We start from the raw sequence: 14546 nt of genomic DNA on the forward strand, positions 1-14546 counted from the left end.
ACGTGTTGGGGAGAAACCAGCTCATGGAAAGGACTTTCAGCCAAAACCAGAAGTTTGAACCCTGAGAGCATCACAGTCGCGTAAACTCTGACTTTAATAGAGAAGCTGGTTTCTTTTTTTTTGTCCAGGATTCATGGAAAGAGGCCAAATGACATTTACCAGAGGATACAGCCCATAGTCCTATAGAGTTGGGACCTTTTGACCTCTCCTACATCTTTCTTTTCATTCTTGCTGACACTTGTCACACACCTGAACCCTTCCTTCACTTTCTTCATCTCTGCACCCTGTAACCTCTTCATCACAAACTTATGTGATGCTGAAGTACAAAATAACCGGCATCTGCTTCATGGATGCAGTTTCACTGATTTCATTCTGTTCTTTCTGTCAGCAGTAGAGTTGCAGTATTCTCTGTTAAGGACAACCTGTCACACCAGTGATCGTATTCCTGCAATAAATTCCGGTTTTTAATCAAACAAATGCTGAAAAGTCAGAATAAATATCGCAAACATCACTTGCAATATTCTCCCAAGTAGGTACTACAAATGTCCAAGTAAGGTCAAATGCTAACATGATGTCCATTTCTCAGGAATTAAAGGCTGATGAACAGGTGTGAACCATTTGATGCGAAGTGGTGGTACGGTTGCTTCTACAAAGTCAAACGGTATGTTTTTAATGAACTGCTGCTGCTCTGCAGGAGCTACGTCCTAGAAAACAGGATTTTGGATCTTACCTAAAAATGGCATAATCATAATTTAAAGGCCGCTGGGAAAGCTTTAAGAATACATTTTTTTCACATGAAGTGACACGTTGTCATGGTAACCGCTACAGAGCCTGCACCTGACTGGTGTTTAAGGACTAACCAGTGGTAGAAGGCTCATGCTGAACAACATGTGAAGTGATCCAAAGCATCAGTTCAGACCCGCTTGTCTTTGTCTAGATGATGAAGCTAAACAAAGTCCACCAGTAGTTTCCTAGATCGTCTTGACTCCAAGAAATACTTGACAGTTCCACGCTGGAATTCACTAAACTCCTGAGAGCAGTCTATTCTTTCACAAATGCTTGTAAAAACAGTCTGCGTGCATGAGTGCCGATTCTGTGGTCAGGCCAAGTGATTAGGACACCTGATTCTGATCATTTGGATGGATGAACGAAAACCTTTGGTTAAATAGTCTGGCTGATGCTTATACCATGGTCACGTTCAAAATAAATTAATATTAAATCAATTGTTAGTGCTTTCATCTTATTTTTTGCTGAGGAAGCTGCTTCCGCATCAAACTTTTTGAAAGAATTGATTACAGTATTTACCCGGACCATGGTATAAGATGGGTTAAACCTCACATTAAAAACAAGTTTTATATCTTTTGCTGTTAGGACATCCGCAGATATTTACAACCCTAAACCTCTGTGTGTAGAAGAACAATATTACAATTTCTGTCTTTGTAATGATTTAGTTTAGGGTCTGTTCTAAAGGCCAATGTAGGATTCATATTATGTTCCAAATGCAAAGGTTTTCATTTAAATGTTCCATTTTTTATTTAAATAATATTTTATGACACTATTATTTTATATTTTCAAATGAAAAACTCGGAAGCAGCAGTTGATTGCCTTTTTTTATAAATAGTGTTTATATTCGAACAGAGTTTTTTCACTGTTTGAAACAGGGGTCTCCACCCGAACTGCATTTCCCATAAGGCTTTGTGGAGGACTCACGTAGGTGTTTCCGGTGTCTTATAACATTTTACTTCCTTCCACACAGAGCGAGGCGAACGAACCGAGACAGAAAACCCGAATTCTTCAACATTGTGCTGAGAACTGCCGGTTGGAGTCGGCGGGCCTTTGGTCGGACGGTCCGCGGCATGTGCTGAGAGCGGAAGCGGCCCGGAAACGTTCAAAACACCGACCGCAGCGCGAAGGCTTCCGAAGAAAGTTTGGTTGAGGCCTGTAAACAACATGTCCTCCGCCTCGCAGTCTTCGTCCCGACGGCAGTGGTGCTACCTCTGCGATCTGCCCAAGATGCCGTGGGCCATGCTGTGGGAGTTCAGCGAGGCGGTGTGCCGCGGCTGCGTCAACTACGACGGAGCGGACCGGATAGAGCTGCTCATCGAGACGGCCAGGCAGCTGAAGAGCACGCACGGGGTGCTGGACGGCCGGTCCCCGGGGCCGCCGCAGAGCAAGCCCGGCTCTGCGGGGCCCGCGGAGGCGGGGCGGCAGCACGGGGAGCGCGCAGACAGGGCCCGGGGGGATTATGGGGGGTCCTCTCGTCTTCCTAACGGTCTGCACAGAGCTGAGGACGTGGCCTTGTCGGAGGGGAGCCGCCAGAGCCCGAACACCCGCCGGGCTGTGAGCGGGGCAGTGTCCGGCCTCCACAGCACCATCTCTCACGCCTTAATAACCCAGGGGCTGGTTGCCTCCCCTCACGGAATCCTCGCCCCCCTGCCAGGCTCCAGGGCTGGGGCCACACCTTTAGCGGTGTCAGCTGGCCCCCTGATGGGTGATGCTGGAAGAAGACAGGCTGTGTCTCTGGGTGTGGGGGCCAGCACCTCTGCTCTCGTGGGCATCGATCCAGCGGTGTGGCGGAGCAGCGAGCTGGTGGCTGAACTGAACGAGGTGGCCCGCAGCCGGATAGAGGGCTGGCCGAACCGGCCCAAAGGAGTGCGGGACGTGCTTGTGGCCCTGAGCAGCTGCATCCCCTTCAACGTGCGCTTCAGGAAAGACCACGGTCTAGTGGGCCGAGTTCTGGCCTTCGATGCCACCACCACTCCAGAGGTGGAGTTGAAGGTGTTTGTGGAGTATCCCGTCAGCCAGGGCATCATCTTTTTGGGAATTCCAGACCTGGTCCGGCAGATGTTCCGTGATTCGGCCAAAGATGCTGGCAAAGCGGTGAACTCTGGGCTGCGCTACGTGGAGTATGAGAAGAGGCAGGGCTCGGGGGACTGGCGCGGGCTGTCGGAGCTGCTGAATGATGGCGTGCGGATGTTTAAAGAGCCCCCCATCCCTGAGGTTCTGCCACAGCCAGATGCAATGCTCCCTTTAGCAGCAGCTGGGCGCCCTGGTCCAGCAAAGGGCACAGCCCGGCGCCGGAAGGCCTCCCCAGGCTCGGAAAATGGAGAGAGTGACGGAAGAGCTGATCACTCAGGAAGGGAGCCCTGGCCTCGAACTGGATACACAGCCGTTGACCCTCTACAAGGCATGGGGGCCCCGCAAGAGGGCCCGCAACGTCACCACAGCCAGCCCTCCCCCATTTCAGCTCTGATGGGGGTGGCAGACAGCCTGAGCTCCAGTCAGATGGCCAGAGATGGCAGCAGCATGTCCACGGCTCACACCTCAGCTGCCGGCCGCTCCACCAGCAGCAGTCCATCAACTGCCTCCACCTCCGTCTCCCAGGCCGCCATGGGCCAGGGCCTGAGTGCGGTGGGACCCAGCAGCAATTCTGCCACCGGGGAGCCCGTAAGCGGTGCACAAGGGGTGCTGCTGTGCTGCACCCTCTGCAGGGAGCGCCTGGAGGACACCCACTTTGTCCAGTGTCCCTCTGTCCCACACCACAAGTTCTGCTTCCCCTGCACCCGAGGGTTCATCCGCAGCCAGGGTCAAGGCGGGGAGGTGTACTGCCCCAGCGGAGAGCGCTGCCCCCTGGCGGGCTCCACCGTGCCTTGGGCCTTCATGCAGGGGGAGATCTCCACCATCTTGGCTGGAGAAGGAGACGTGACGGTGAAGAAGGAGAGCGATCCTTGATGTCTCCGCCCTGCTGTTATGAATGGTAAGAAAGCAGCGTTGTTATAAGAACCATGGCTAAAACCAAAATTATTTACAACACCAGCAACAGTAAACGTTTCTTTGTAGCAGACGGTGTGTTGTAGATTCAAAGGTTTTCTCTCACTAGTCCATCGGTACTGACCTCTACTGGAGCCACATGTCCAGCGACTACGAGGTCGATGGCGATCTGGGCCTGAGCGCCGTTATCAGGGTTTCCTCCTCCAGTTGGCAGGATGTGTCTTTTTATTGGCTTACAGTCCACCAAGAACGTTTGTGGACATTAAAAAGAAATAATCCAATGAAAGCAAAAGTGTCATCTATATTTTCCACCAGCCTACTTGGCGATGTCTAGAGACTCGTGCTCAGGTACGTTCAGTCCACTGAACCGGGCTCTAGACCACAATGCAAGCCGGCCACAGCGCCGTTCAACCCAAGCGTGGATCACAATGCGTTTCTAGAACGAGCTAGTAAGTCCACCCCCCCACAAACGCACACCCTAAAAGGGAATCCTTTAGTGTCTGTGAAGCTAACAAATCCATGAGGTTTGTACAAAACAGAGGATGTTGGAAGCTTCCTTCTGGACTACAGTCGCCTCTAGAACCTGATGATCAGGGATGTTCCTGGTTCTGCTGTAATCCCAGGCTGACACCATGTTCAGATGGGGGGGGGGGGGGGGGGGTGTCTTCACCATGTGTAGATCCCCCCCGTGTTTTGTCCTGCTAAACTGCAGGATTAATTTGTAAGCAGGTTTTTGTAGCTTGGAGCAGACGTTGAATTTAAGTCGGTCCCTCAGGGTTAGAGCGCCCCCCCTCCCTAATGGTCCCTCTCTGTCATCCACAGTGGAGGGGTCACTCTGAAAGCACTTCCCTTTGATCCGGAGCATCCCACGTGTGCACATGATCACGATCACGGCTAACGCTGAACCCCGGAGGACGACGACACCAAACCAGTTACTACAGAACGGCCCGTCTGGGGCGGGTCCGGCCCGGCCCAGCTTCCAGCAGATCCCCATCTTTGTCCAGGATTGAAAGCACACGTGTTTGTTTGACAATCTGTTTTCCTGTTCTGTTCTTGCTCTAAACATTGAATTGTGTTCTCCTCAGAACAATGACCATTTAAAAAGAACCAGCGCTCAAACAGATGCCAAGGAAACGAAAACAAAAAAAAACTGTCAAGATTTTCAGTGTTTGTCAAAATGTGAATTTACTTTCAATATGGCTTTGTAATTTCTATTTTTGATACAAATTGTTTTGTATTTGTTTATAGAAGACCAAAGATGGCTTCATGCTGTGTTTGCTACATTCACTGGTAACCTTGGCATCAGACGCTGATTAGTTGACCTCACGGCGCTGAACTCGTCTTGAATCTGTGTTGTACGTCCGTTAGCATCAGAACGGTGAACCCACTCGCTGATCTGACAGGATCCTATCTACAATAAAGGACAGAAGCCTGGCTCTGCTGTGAATGCACCGCCTCCTTCAAAACTTTATTTAGACAACCCAACCGCTGCGCCACGCATCTGCATGTGCACACAAGCCCCGCCCACAAATAGCATTGGCTGCATAAACCTCTTAAATGTGTGATTATACATATAGACATGTTAGTGTGTGGGGAGGGGTCAGATGGGACACCAGCCGTCTCCCAGCGCCTCTTTGGCTCCCGTCAGGGTCTCCCGCTTCACACACTTCCAGTAGCCGGAAACCCCGCTCTGCGGCTGCACCTGAAGGCAGCAGACAGGAAGTCAGAGTGTGAGTCGCTGGTCAGCTGCTGCAGCAGAAAGTTCAGCCTGTTTTTAAACACGTGCTCTCCAAAAAACAATGCAGAGTTAACAGGAACAGAGCCAAAACGATCTTTCTTTACAGAATTTCCTAAATAACTTCAAGTATACTGAGTGAAAGAAATGATGCTGAAAGTCATTTTCATTTTCTGAGCTGGCTTTAAGATCAAAACTTCCTTCCACTGAAAGTCAGACACAAAGACTCAAACGGTTTCTGCTGTGCAAGAAGCCTAAAGACGCACACAAAACCTTTACAACCCCCCCAGAAAGGCGTGTCCCAGCAGAGCCTCTTTGCTGGGTGTGTGAAGCTGCTGCGTGTTCACACAGGCTTTGACAAATCTCACCCGACAGGAATGTGACTCATTTCAGACTGCAGCTGAGTGTGTGTGGGGTGTTGGGCCCAGCAGGGGGCGCTCACCTTCAGGCCCCGCAGCACTCTGTCCGTCATCACCGCCATGAACTCCTTGTGGCTCAGGCAGTCGTCTCCGTCCATGTCGAACAGTTTGAAGACGGTGTCCAGCACGCTGTCTGACAGCTCGTGGCCCGTGGCGATCTTCACGGCCCGCCGAAACTGAGCTGCGGTTCAGACAGGAAACTGGAGTTAACCTCCTGATGAGGGGAGAAAAAACACCCTGGCTTCTGCAGCGGGGGGGGGGGGGGGGGGGGGGGGGGTTACCCATGCCCACAGGACGGTTGGCCCCGGTGACCATCTTCATGGAGAAGACAAAATCCTCCAGGTTGTTGCTGAACAGGCAGAAGGCTTTGAACTCATCGAAGGTGATGCTCTGGGAGAGAAGGTTCAGAGGGCGTCACGGAGGGGGGGTTGGCACTTTACACATGCAGAAAAGGTGAGTTTATGGGGAGGGGGGGCCTTGTACCTGACCAGCAGGGATTCTTTTCCTCATATTTTCCCAGTAGATCTCATTGTCTTCTTCGTTGGTGTAGTGGAGCAGCCACTCTGCAAAGTCCTCTCTTCTCATGGTGTCCATGCCCTTGGAGAACTGCAGGAACTCCATCTCCTGGACCTCGGCCTGCAGGTCCTCCATGAACCTTCTCAGGACAGATCACCTGGTTAGTTTGGGTTTAACCAGACCCAGTCTGATGGAGCTCTATTCACTGCCGGGAACAACAACCTAGCTTTACATCAGGAATCAACATACAGTCTGGTTCCAATCACATTTTATCCCCTCATTGGTTACATGTCATCTCCATGACAACGGTAAAGTGGGAGGTTTCATGGACCTTAATATAATGTAAACCTGTCACACAGAAATGACAAGCGCTCTTTGACATACTGTGACTTTTGGACTTCACGCAATCGACGTGAATCAGCTGATTCTGACGCAGAGAAAAGTGGTTTTTCATTCCAGCTTTACACAAATATGCAACACCTCCTGACTGTCCAGTGTGGCATCACGGCGCCGGGCGTGTTGCCACACCTCCTGACTGTCCAGTGTGGCATCACGGCGCCGGGCGGCTCTTCTCTGCGTCAGGATCTGCTGGGATTATATTAACTGCGTAAACAGCTAAAAAGTTCCGGTGGTCTAAAGAAAGGAACCACTGAAGCTAAAGGGTGGTAAAGGGTTAATTGGACCTTTGAGGTTTTAACTGAGCTCCATTGGATTTGTGGTGGTTTGACAGGTGATTGTCAATCATCAGCCCTATTATGTCAGTAGCAAACTTCTGACGGGTGAGTCTGCTCCACCCATTTTCATGTGGGTTTGTGACGCCTTTGTGATGGTGATGCATGGAAGCTGAAAAATGTCTTTGTTTTAGCTTCTTCCTAACACATGGGTCACATGACCACACCTGTCAATCACTGAGTCATCAAGACGCCCCCAGTGGTGACTGACTGAACTGCACCTGGCTCTAGTTCCATTGCTGATCGTGTTAAAACGCATGTCCCTCCACCCAAAAAGGTTAACAGAGGAGCCCCCTTCAAAGAGTGAGGCTGTGGGTGGGGTTCCAGCTGACACCCCCCCATCTGGTGACTGTGATGCTAACTCACTCACCTGAGAAACTCCTGATACTTGAGTTTGTTTTCCCCTCTCTTCCCAAAGAAGTAGGCCTGCAGGGATGTGCTCACAGCCTCGCTGTTCTCTGCTGCTGTCTGCACAACATGGCAGACATTATCTTTCACCCGCACAGGAGGAGGGGGGGGGTCTTTTAGAAAAAAGGGAAGACTCACCTTTGCAGTGGCAACTCTGGCTTTGCTGCTGCCAATAATCGTCTTCAGCTTCGGCACAAATACAGAAATGTTTTACTTTTAAAACAGCGTCCAGAGTTCATGTATAAGAGAACCCCCCCCCCCCCCCCCCCATCCTGGAGCAGGGAAGAACACATGCAGCAACCCTCTGGATCAGGCAGACTTCAGCAACTTTACTGAAAAACATAACAACCAGACCTCCATCTGTGCCCCCACCTCAGTGCAAAACTCCACTACAGACGACATTTGTTTCTGGTTTGTCTGTCAGAACAGTTTCAGGAGGATCAGAGCGGTCTGAGCCAAATCCGTGCACGGCCTCCTTCACTGATCGTGCACGAAGCCACAACCGAAAATGATCATCAAATAAAAAAGCAAAAACATGCAGTCTCCAGCACTAAACTGTCAGGGGCCTTGGTGCAGCCCGAGGGGCAGAAGGGGCAAACAAAGTCACAGAACATGGCAGCTTCTCCTCACCTGATGCGCGGCGCCGCCTCATACTCACCGCTGTGGCGCCTTCAGCCGCATCACGACAGCATTAAAGGCAGCAACAGTTTAACAAACATCTTCCATCATCTGATCTGATCCACAGCAACAAGCCCCCACCCACCTTCAGGAACTCCTTCTTGTCCACCTGCTCGTTTCCGTCCACATCCAGCATCTGGAAGGCAATACGGAATCCCGTCCTGGGCTCTGCAATGGCAAAGATCGTTCAGGAATCTGGAATCCCCAAAGGATCACTGAAGCTGCTGGAGCCGCGTCACTTACTGGTCAGGATGGTCAGCAGGAACAGGTACTCTGTGTAGGAAATCAGACCTGCAAGATCCAAAGGAAAGCCAGAGTCTGAGCACACAAGTCTGCCTCCACACACGCAGAAACCGAAGGGACCTGACCGTTATCGCCCCAGGTTCTGAACAGATCAGTGCCGGCTCCGGCTGCTGAGGCGGTGCGCAGCATGCTGTTCACCTCCTGCAAACATCAAACTTCACGTCAGCCCAGACTGAGGAGCTGCATGGAGGATTTGCACCAGGGGGTGGGCACGCACCTGCGCGGTCAGCACCCTCTTCTGCAGCTTCCCTGCAAGCAGAGCAGACATCAGCGTCAAGAAGACGGAACAAATGTGCACGCAGCTGAATCCGCTGCAGCGGCCTCGTGCACGCAGACAGAAGGACAGTATTCCACACAAAAGCAGGAAGTGTTGGTGGATCTGCACGTCTCTGGTTCGTCCTATTGTTGATGATGTCTGTTTTTCTAGAGCTGTTATGCAAACCGACTGTTTTTTCTGACTGTCACCCACTGTTTGTGTGTTTGTATTGAGCCTGTATGCAAACGCTGCAACAACCCAAGCTGGGTCTCTTTATCTTTACCATATCTAGTTGTGAAGGCTAACCATGGCTGCTCTGTGCTCACAAAGGCAGGACAATGGGGGGCTGGAGTTTGCAGATCAAATGAGTGAACCCATCCAAACATCCAATCCTTCTTCCTGCCAGCTTGATCCAACACCCACTGCTTTGGTCGAGGCTCCTGTCCCTCCTCTGTCCCCACTGATCACAGCATCATTCACGCCTCCCTCAAGACTGGAACAGTTCCCACTGCCCTGAACTCACCAGTAGTCACCCCAGACTTAAAACACCTGGTTCAGACCCCTCCAACCTCAACAACTTCCCCCAAATATCAAACATTCATTTAAAAAAATTGTGAAAAACCGTAGCTGCTCATCTCTCCACTAACAATCTATATGAACAGCTCCAGTCTGGTTTCCGTCCCCTCCACAGCCCAGAAACAGCCCCTTAAGATCACTAACAACCGGTTCCATTTCCACCCTCCTCCCGCTAGATCTGACACCGTCTCCCACCCCGTCCTTCTGGACAGACTTTCCAACATTGGCATCACCAACCTTCCCCTCAGCTGATTCCATTCCTATCTCTCAGGTCGCACCCGCTTAAAATCATTCTCTCTCCCGTGGCTCCCATCACCACAGGTGTGCCCCAGGGCTCTGTCCTGGGGCCCCTGCTCCCCATCTTCCTTCTCCCCCTCTGTCACATTCGGAAACATAACATCCGTTTTCACCGCTATGCGTACTACCACCGTCTACAGCTCCTCCAAACCTGGCTCCACTTTTCCACCTTCTTCCCTCTCCAATTGTCTTCTCAAAGTCAAGTCCTGATTCACCGCAAACCTTCTTAAATTTAATTGCGATAAGACTGAACTTCTTATAGTTGGCACTAAATCCACCCTTAGTAAACTCTGTAATTTCTCTCTCCTTTGACAATTCCTCCATATTTCCTTCCCCTCAAGTTAACATCCTTGACAGCCCTCTCTCCTTCTCTGCCCCCATCAACAACCTCCCTCGCTCCGCTTACTTCCATCTGCGTAACATTTGACGTCTCCGTCCATCTCTCACTCCTCACTCCACAGCTGTCCTGGTCCACAGTCTCATCTCCTCCCGTATCGACTACTGTGACTCCCTTCTTTCTGGACCTTCTCCAAAAACCCTCTGTAAGCTTCAACTGGTTCAAAGATCAGCTGCTTGAATGGCAACCCAAACCCCCTCCATTCACCACATCACACCGTCTGAAAGCAGCTTCATTGGTCATCAGAAAGTGATGTCAAGGTTCACTTCCACAATCCTCATATCTGTCAGAGGTCCTGACTGTTGCTCCTCCCACTCGCTCCCTCAGATCCTCTTCCTCCCTTTGACTGGCTGCTCCCAGATCACGTCTCATTTCCAACTCTGGAACCCCCTCCCCTCTGATCTACAAAATATGGACCCCTTTTTTAGTTCTCCAAACATCTCAAAACTCACCTTTTTCATCATGCATTCAGTTTGTGACATTTAAACAATTTTAACTGTTGACTTATTTGTGTTTTTGTTGAGTGTTTTATTTATCTTATGTACTGTGAGGTGACCTTGAGTGTCAAGAAAGGCACTATATGAATAAAATGTATTATAATTATTATTTGTTTAAAGTTAGGAGGACTGATGAGCTGCAGAAGCTGCAGAACAGCGATTCTCTGCTGGAAGCTGCCAGCTCACTGACAGCAGGTACACACGCCTTCGCCACGCTGTGGGCTCGTCTTCACGCAGCGTGCAGGAACAGGTGGACCCTCTGGGGGTACTCACGGTCCACTTTCTCCAGCATGACGGAGAACAGGAAGTCTCTGGGGGTCATGTAGGGCTCCTGCTCATACACCACCGAGGCGAACTGGATGAAGCGCATCTTTCTGGGGGACATCTGAGGAGCTGGAGCTTCCTGTCGTGAGAGAGGAGACTTAACAGGAGAAGGTCCAGCTTCAATCCAGCTCACGAGTGATGAGAGAAAGCACACAGCTCTGTGAACATCTGGATGAGGCTCTGACAACACAACCAACAGCCTCCTCTGAGAAGAATCCTCACCAGATTTTGAGGTGCATCCATGTGGAAGGTGAACTCTGCAGAGATGAAGGCGACTTCTCCGATTGCACATTGTCTTTAAAGGGCCTATACCATGCTATTCTTAAGCCGTTTACGTTAAAAAAAACCCATGTTTATGATAATATAATAATATTTATAATGGATTAGATTTATCTACGCTTTTCCAGACGTTCAAAGTTCTTCCAATGTGTCCATTATTCATTCATACTTGGTGATGGTAACTACTGATCAGCTGTCCTGGGGCAGAATGACAGAGGCGTGGCCTGTATGTGCCCTGAACGGGGCTGTTGTCACCGCTCGACGTCAGATCATGAGACCCCGCTTGTTTTGTGGGTTGGAAGCGGCTGGTGTTCAGAGAGCAGGTTTTTTTTAGAGGAATAATCAGAAATGAATGGATCAAAATACCACTTTGGGGTTGTTTTCAGTGATGAATGAACATTATCTATGCTTAAAAGTCTCATTTAGCATGATATAGGCCCTTTAACCTGTAGGTTCTCTGCAGAGTATCAAACACCTACTGACATCCTCAGAGAAGCAGGTGGACCTTATCCTGAGAAGAGCATCAACCATGGATCCCACAGACATCCCCTCTGTCAACACCAACAGAGGGAGTCCTTCATCTGGGTTTCATAAACACAGAAGCTTCTCTGTGGAGTTCTGCCTTTGCGCAATGACAGCAGGAAGTGAGGTCATTCAACCCTTTCCTTGGGCGGGATGGTCAGATGGAGGATCTGAGGATGCAAGTTTGTTTTTTTCTGTCGTGGACTGACAGGTAGCACTTTTGCGCATGCGCAGAAGTAACTCTGCTCCCACAAGTTAAGCGTGGTTACAAACGCGTGGCGGATGTCAGTGTGCGTAAGTATGACAGAGAGCCGGGCAGGGCTCCTCCACACCTCCAGGTGAACTCACCTGCTCCTCCGCAGCGTAAACGGTAGACGGTCTCTCCAAAACCCGACAGCGGTGATAACAGACGAGGCCGGTTCCGAGGACGGAACCCACTACGGCGGGAGCTACGGCTCTGCGCAGGGCGGCCGCCCTCAGGGCCCGGGTCCCCCCAACAGCGCTCCTGAGCGCAGCAGCCAACCTTCTCCAGGAGGACATTTTCAGGAAGCTACGGCTAGAACTGTGCGGCTTCCGTAGTTCCGTGGTTCTGCGACTGCAGGCCCCGCCCCCAGGGCCTGCGCGAGCACACCGAGCTCCTCCTCCTCCCGCCCCCTCTCGCCCCGCAAGGGTCCGTCTGGGTCCTCCTTATCCTCTGATGGCGGTTTATGTGAGCCGGTCCCTCTGCCCAGAGGATTAACGCCTGTTCACTTGTGCGCGCGTGGCCGCCTGCACGTGATAACTTTTTTGGGGTCTCTATTACATCCTATTTTCAGTAAATGACAAATGTTCCCAGAAAACGTTTCTGCTTCGACCTTTCTTATGCGCGTGCGCTGGAACTACAGATGTTTGTTAAACAGTCAGCAGGTAGGATTGAATCAAAGTCAGTGGCGGTTCTACACTAACCCACTCCCCTAGCGTCCCCACCCCCCACCTAACCCAATTTAACTTTTGTGACCCCTATTTTCCTTTGCCCATTTTACACAAAAAATGGATGAATTTTCTAGGCTCTGTTACAGGGGGGTCAAACTCAGTCGCACAGGGGGCTTAAATCCAAAACATGCTTTAGGTTGCGGACCGAACAAGATAAACAATTATTGAACACAGTAAAGCTAAACTGTCAAACCTTTAAAACTGAACGTTTTGATAATAAATATGAATAAAAACAGGAATATTAATCCAGAATAAATCAAGTTAAACCTTAAATTACGCATATTTTTCTCTCCATAAAAATATATCCTGTCAATATTATACAAATATGAACATTCTGCAGAAAAAACAAACAAAGTCTGGAAATTTTAATAATTACAAAAAATAAATCAAATGCTCTGTTTTCTTTGCTCTTTTGTCATTTTTTCTAGAGCTGAAGTCCTGGCATCATTTTTAGCATTAAGTTCATTCCTGCTTGGTGTGTGTGTGTCTTTGTGAAACGGATCAGGGATTGGATTTTTTTTTTAATTCTGTTATCGTGAATATCATTTTTAGGTCTTATAAAACATTAAAAACTAAATAACAGAACTCATCACTGGGATTACTTCAGAAGAATTTGGCATTTTCCTAATTTTGTGCAGCACCAACAGTAAAAATGCTCCAAAAAACCTCAATCCATTCATAAACAAATGATCTATTATTTGTTTATGATCTCATAAAGTGCTGCTGTTTTCCTGCATTTCCTGCTGTCTTTATGTCAAATACTGACACCAAATAAACCCCAGGCAGAAGTAAAAAATACATGTAAATGGAAAACAAAGACACGTCATCAAAATATCTAGTTCATAAAGAATGACATTAGCAATAGCTGAATCATCTAAAGGCCGGCAATGATCCAGGTATTGCACAATCGCGGCTGTTGTCCATGCTCATCTTGCTGCCTGCACCCGTCACCTCTCCCCTTTTCCTTCACTCACATTTGCGCGACCTTAACCAATTAACATTAACATTGGGAGTTGGGTCATCTAGACCAGTGTTTTTCAACCTTTTTTGAGCCACGGCACACTTTAACCTTGACAAAAATCCCGCGGCACACCAGCATCCAAAAAAATAGATAAATAAAAAAAAAGAAAAAGCTCAGTCTGTATTGATCTACAGCCGCTCTGCAATCTCACATGCATTTTTGTGATAATTGTTGCAGAAAACGCTGGAAGCTGCAGCTGTTTTTTCTAAAAGATGTATTAAAAATTAAGTCAAAAGATTCAAAAACTGTTTGATGTGTGTTCGTTGTTTTAAGACGTTAAGAGGAGAGACTCATTGTGCGCTAAGACAGTCACTTTACTGCATCATGGGAGATGTAGTGCCCGTAATCCGCCGACCGCAAAAAGACCAGCGTCTTTGAGCTTCATGGTTTTGTTCACGTGTTCCAGTCTGATACCAGATTCTGTGGAAAGCTACACCGCTAAAGACGAGCTTTAGCTGGTATTTTTGTTAGAACAGAGAGACTTTTTTGCGCTAAATCGAAACAAGGAAGTGAATACTTTAAACACTTCTGATTGGTCAGACTGATGACATGTGATTAAGCCTTCAAGAATGATTGGTGGAGACAGTTAAAGGGGCGGGACTTTTCCTTACACAGTTATAGCTGCAGCTAAATCGCGGTATCCCGTTATTCTTATCAAAATGTCTTTAATAGAATCATATAAACACAAAGAAAAAATAATTTTGATATTTCATATTCTTTACTTCTCAGTGTTTTATCAGGGCCTGTTTGGATGAACAAAGAGCTGATTTCCTGGAGATGGTAATAATTGCTTTTAGATCAGTTAATGAGGGCAATTTCCCACGGCACACTTGACCATCTCCCA

At 49.0% G+C, this 14546-nt stretch overlaps 2 protein-coding genes across 2 annotated transcripts; one reads left to right on the forward strand and one right to left on the reverse strand.

The window, feature by feature from the left end:
* The first annotated feature begins 93 nt into the window (after positions 1–93).
* LOC101155950 (interferon regulatory factor 2-binding protein 1-like) lies at positions 94–5218 on the forward strand. The gene is made up of 3 exons (XM_004076076.4): positions 94–661; positions 1757–3757; positions 4594–5218. Exon 2 carries the CDS (start codon positions 1951–1953, stop codon positions 3730–3732), a length of 1782 nt encoding a protein of 593 aa, XP_004076124.2. The 5' UTR covers positions 94–661; positions 1757–1950; the 3' UTR covers positions 3733–3757; positions 4594–5218.
* Positions 5208–12313, reverse strand: micu2 (mitochondrial calcium uptake 2). The gene is made up of 12 exons (XM_023962216.1): positions 12058–12313; positions 10858–10987; positions 8779–8810; positions 8627–8702; positions 8502–8549; positions 8344–8426; positions 7719–7766; positions 7543–7640; positions 6409–6580; positions 6207–6315; positions 5949–6106; positions 5208–5473 (listed from the first exon to the last, which is right to left on the reverse strand). Exons 1-12 carry the CDS (start codon positions 12247–12249, stop codon positions 5372–5374), a joined length of 1248 nt encoding a protein of 415 aa, XP_023817984.1. The 5' UTR covers positions 12250–12313; the 3' UTR covers positions 5208–5371.
* Between the last annotated feature and the right edge of the window lie 2233 nt (positions 12314–14546).

Source organism: Oryzias latipes, chromosome 14 (assembly GCF_002234675.1).
Source record: "Oryzias latipes chromosome 14, ASM223467v1".
Lineage (NCBI taxonomy): Eukaryota > Metazoa > Chordata > Actinopteri > Beloniformes > Adrianichthyidae > Oryzias > Oryzias latipes.

What these genes read in the sequence shown, in the direction of transcription:
- LOC101155950 (XM_004076076.4), top strand. Translation starts at nt 1,951, where the DNA reads ATGTCCTCCGCCTCGCAGTCTTCGTCCCGACGGCAGTGGTGCTACCTC.
- micu2 (XM_023962216.1), bottom strand. Translation starts at nt 12,249, where the DNA reads ATGTCCTCCTGGAGAAGGTTGGCTGCTGCGCTCAGGAGCGCTGTTGGG. An exon ending in CCTGCTGACCATCCTGACCA is followed by an intron (nt 8,427 to 8,501) that starts GTAAGTGACGCG and finishes TTGCCATTGCAG; the next exon opens with AGCCCAGGACGGGATTCCGT. An exon ending in CAACCGTCCTGTGGGCATGG is followed by an intron (nt 6,107 to 6,206) that starts GTAACCCCCCCC and finishes TCTGAACCGCAG; the next exon opens with CTCAGTTTCGGCGGGCCGTG.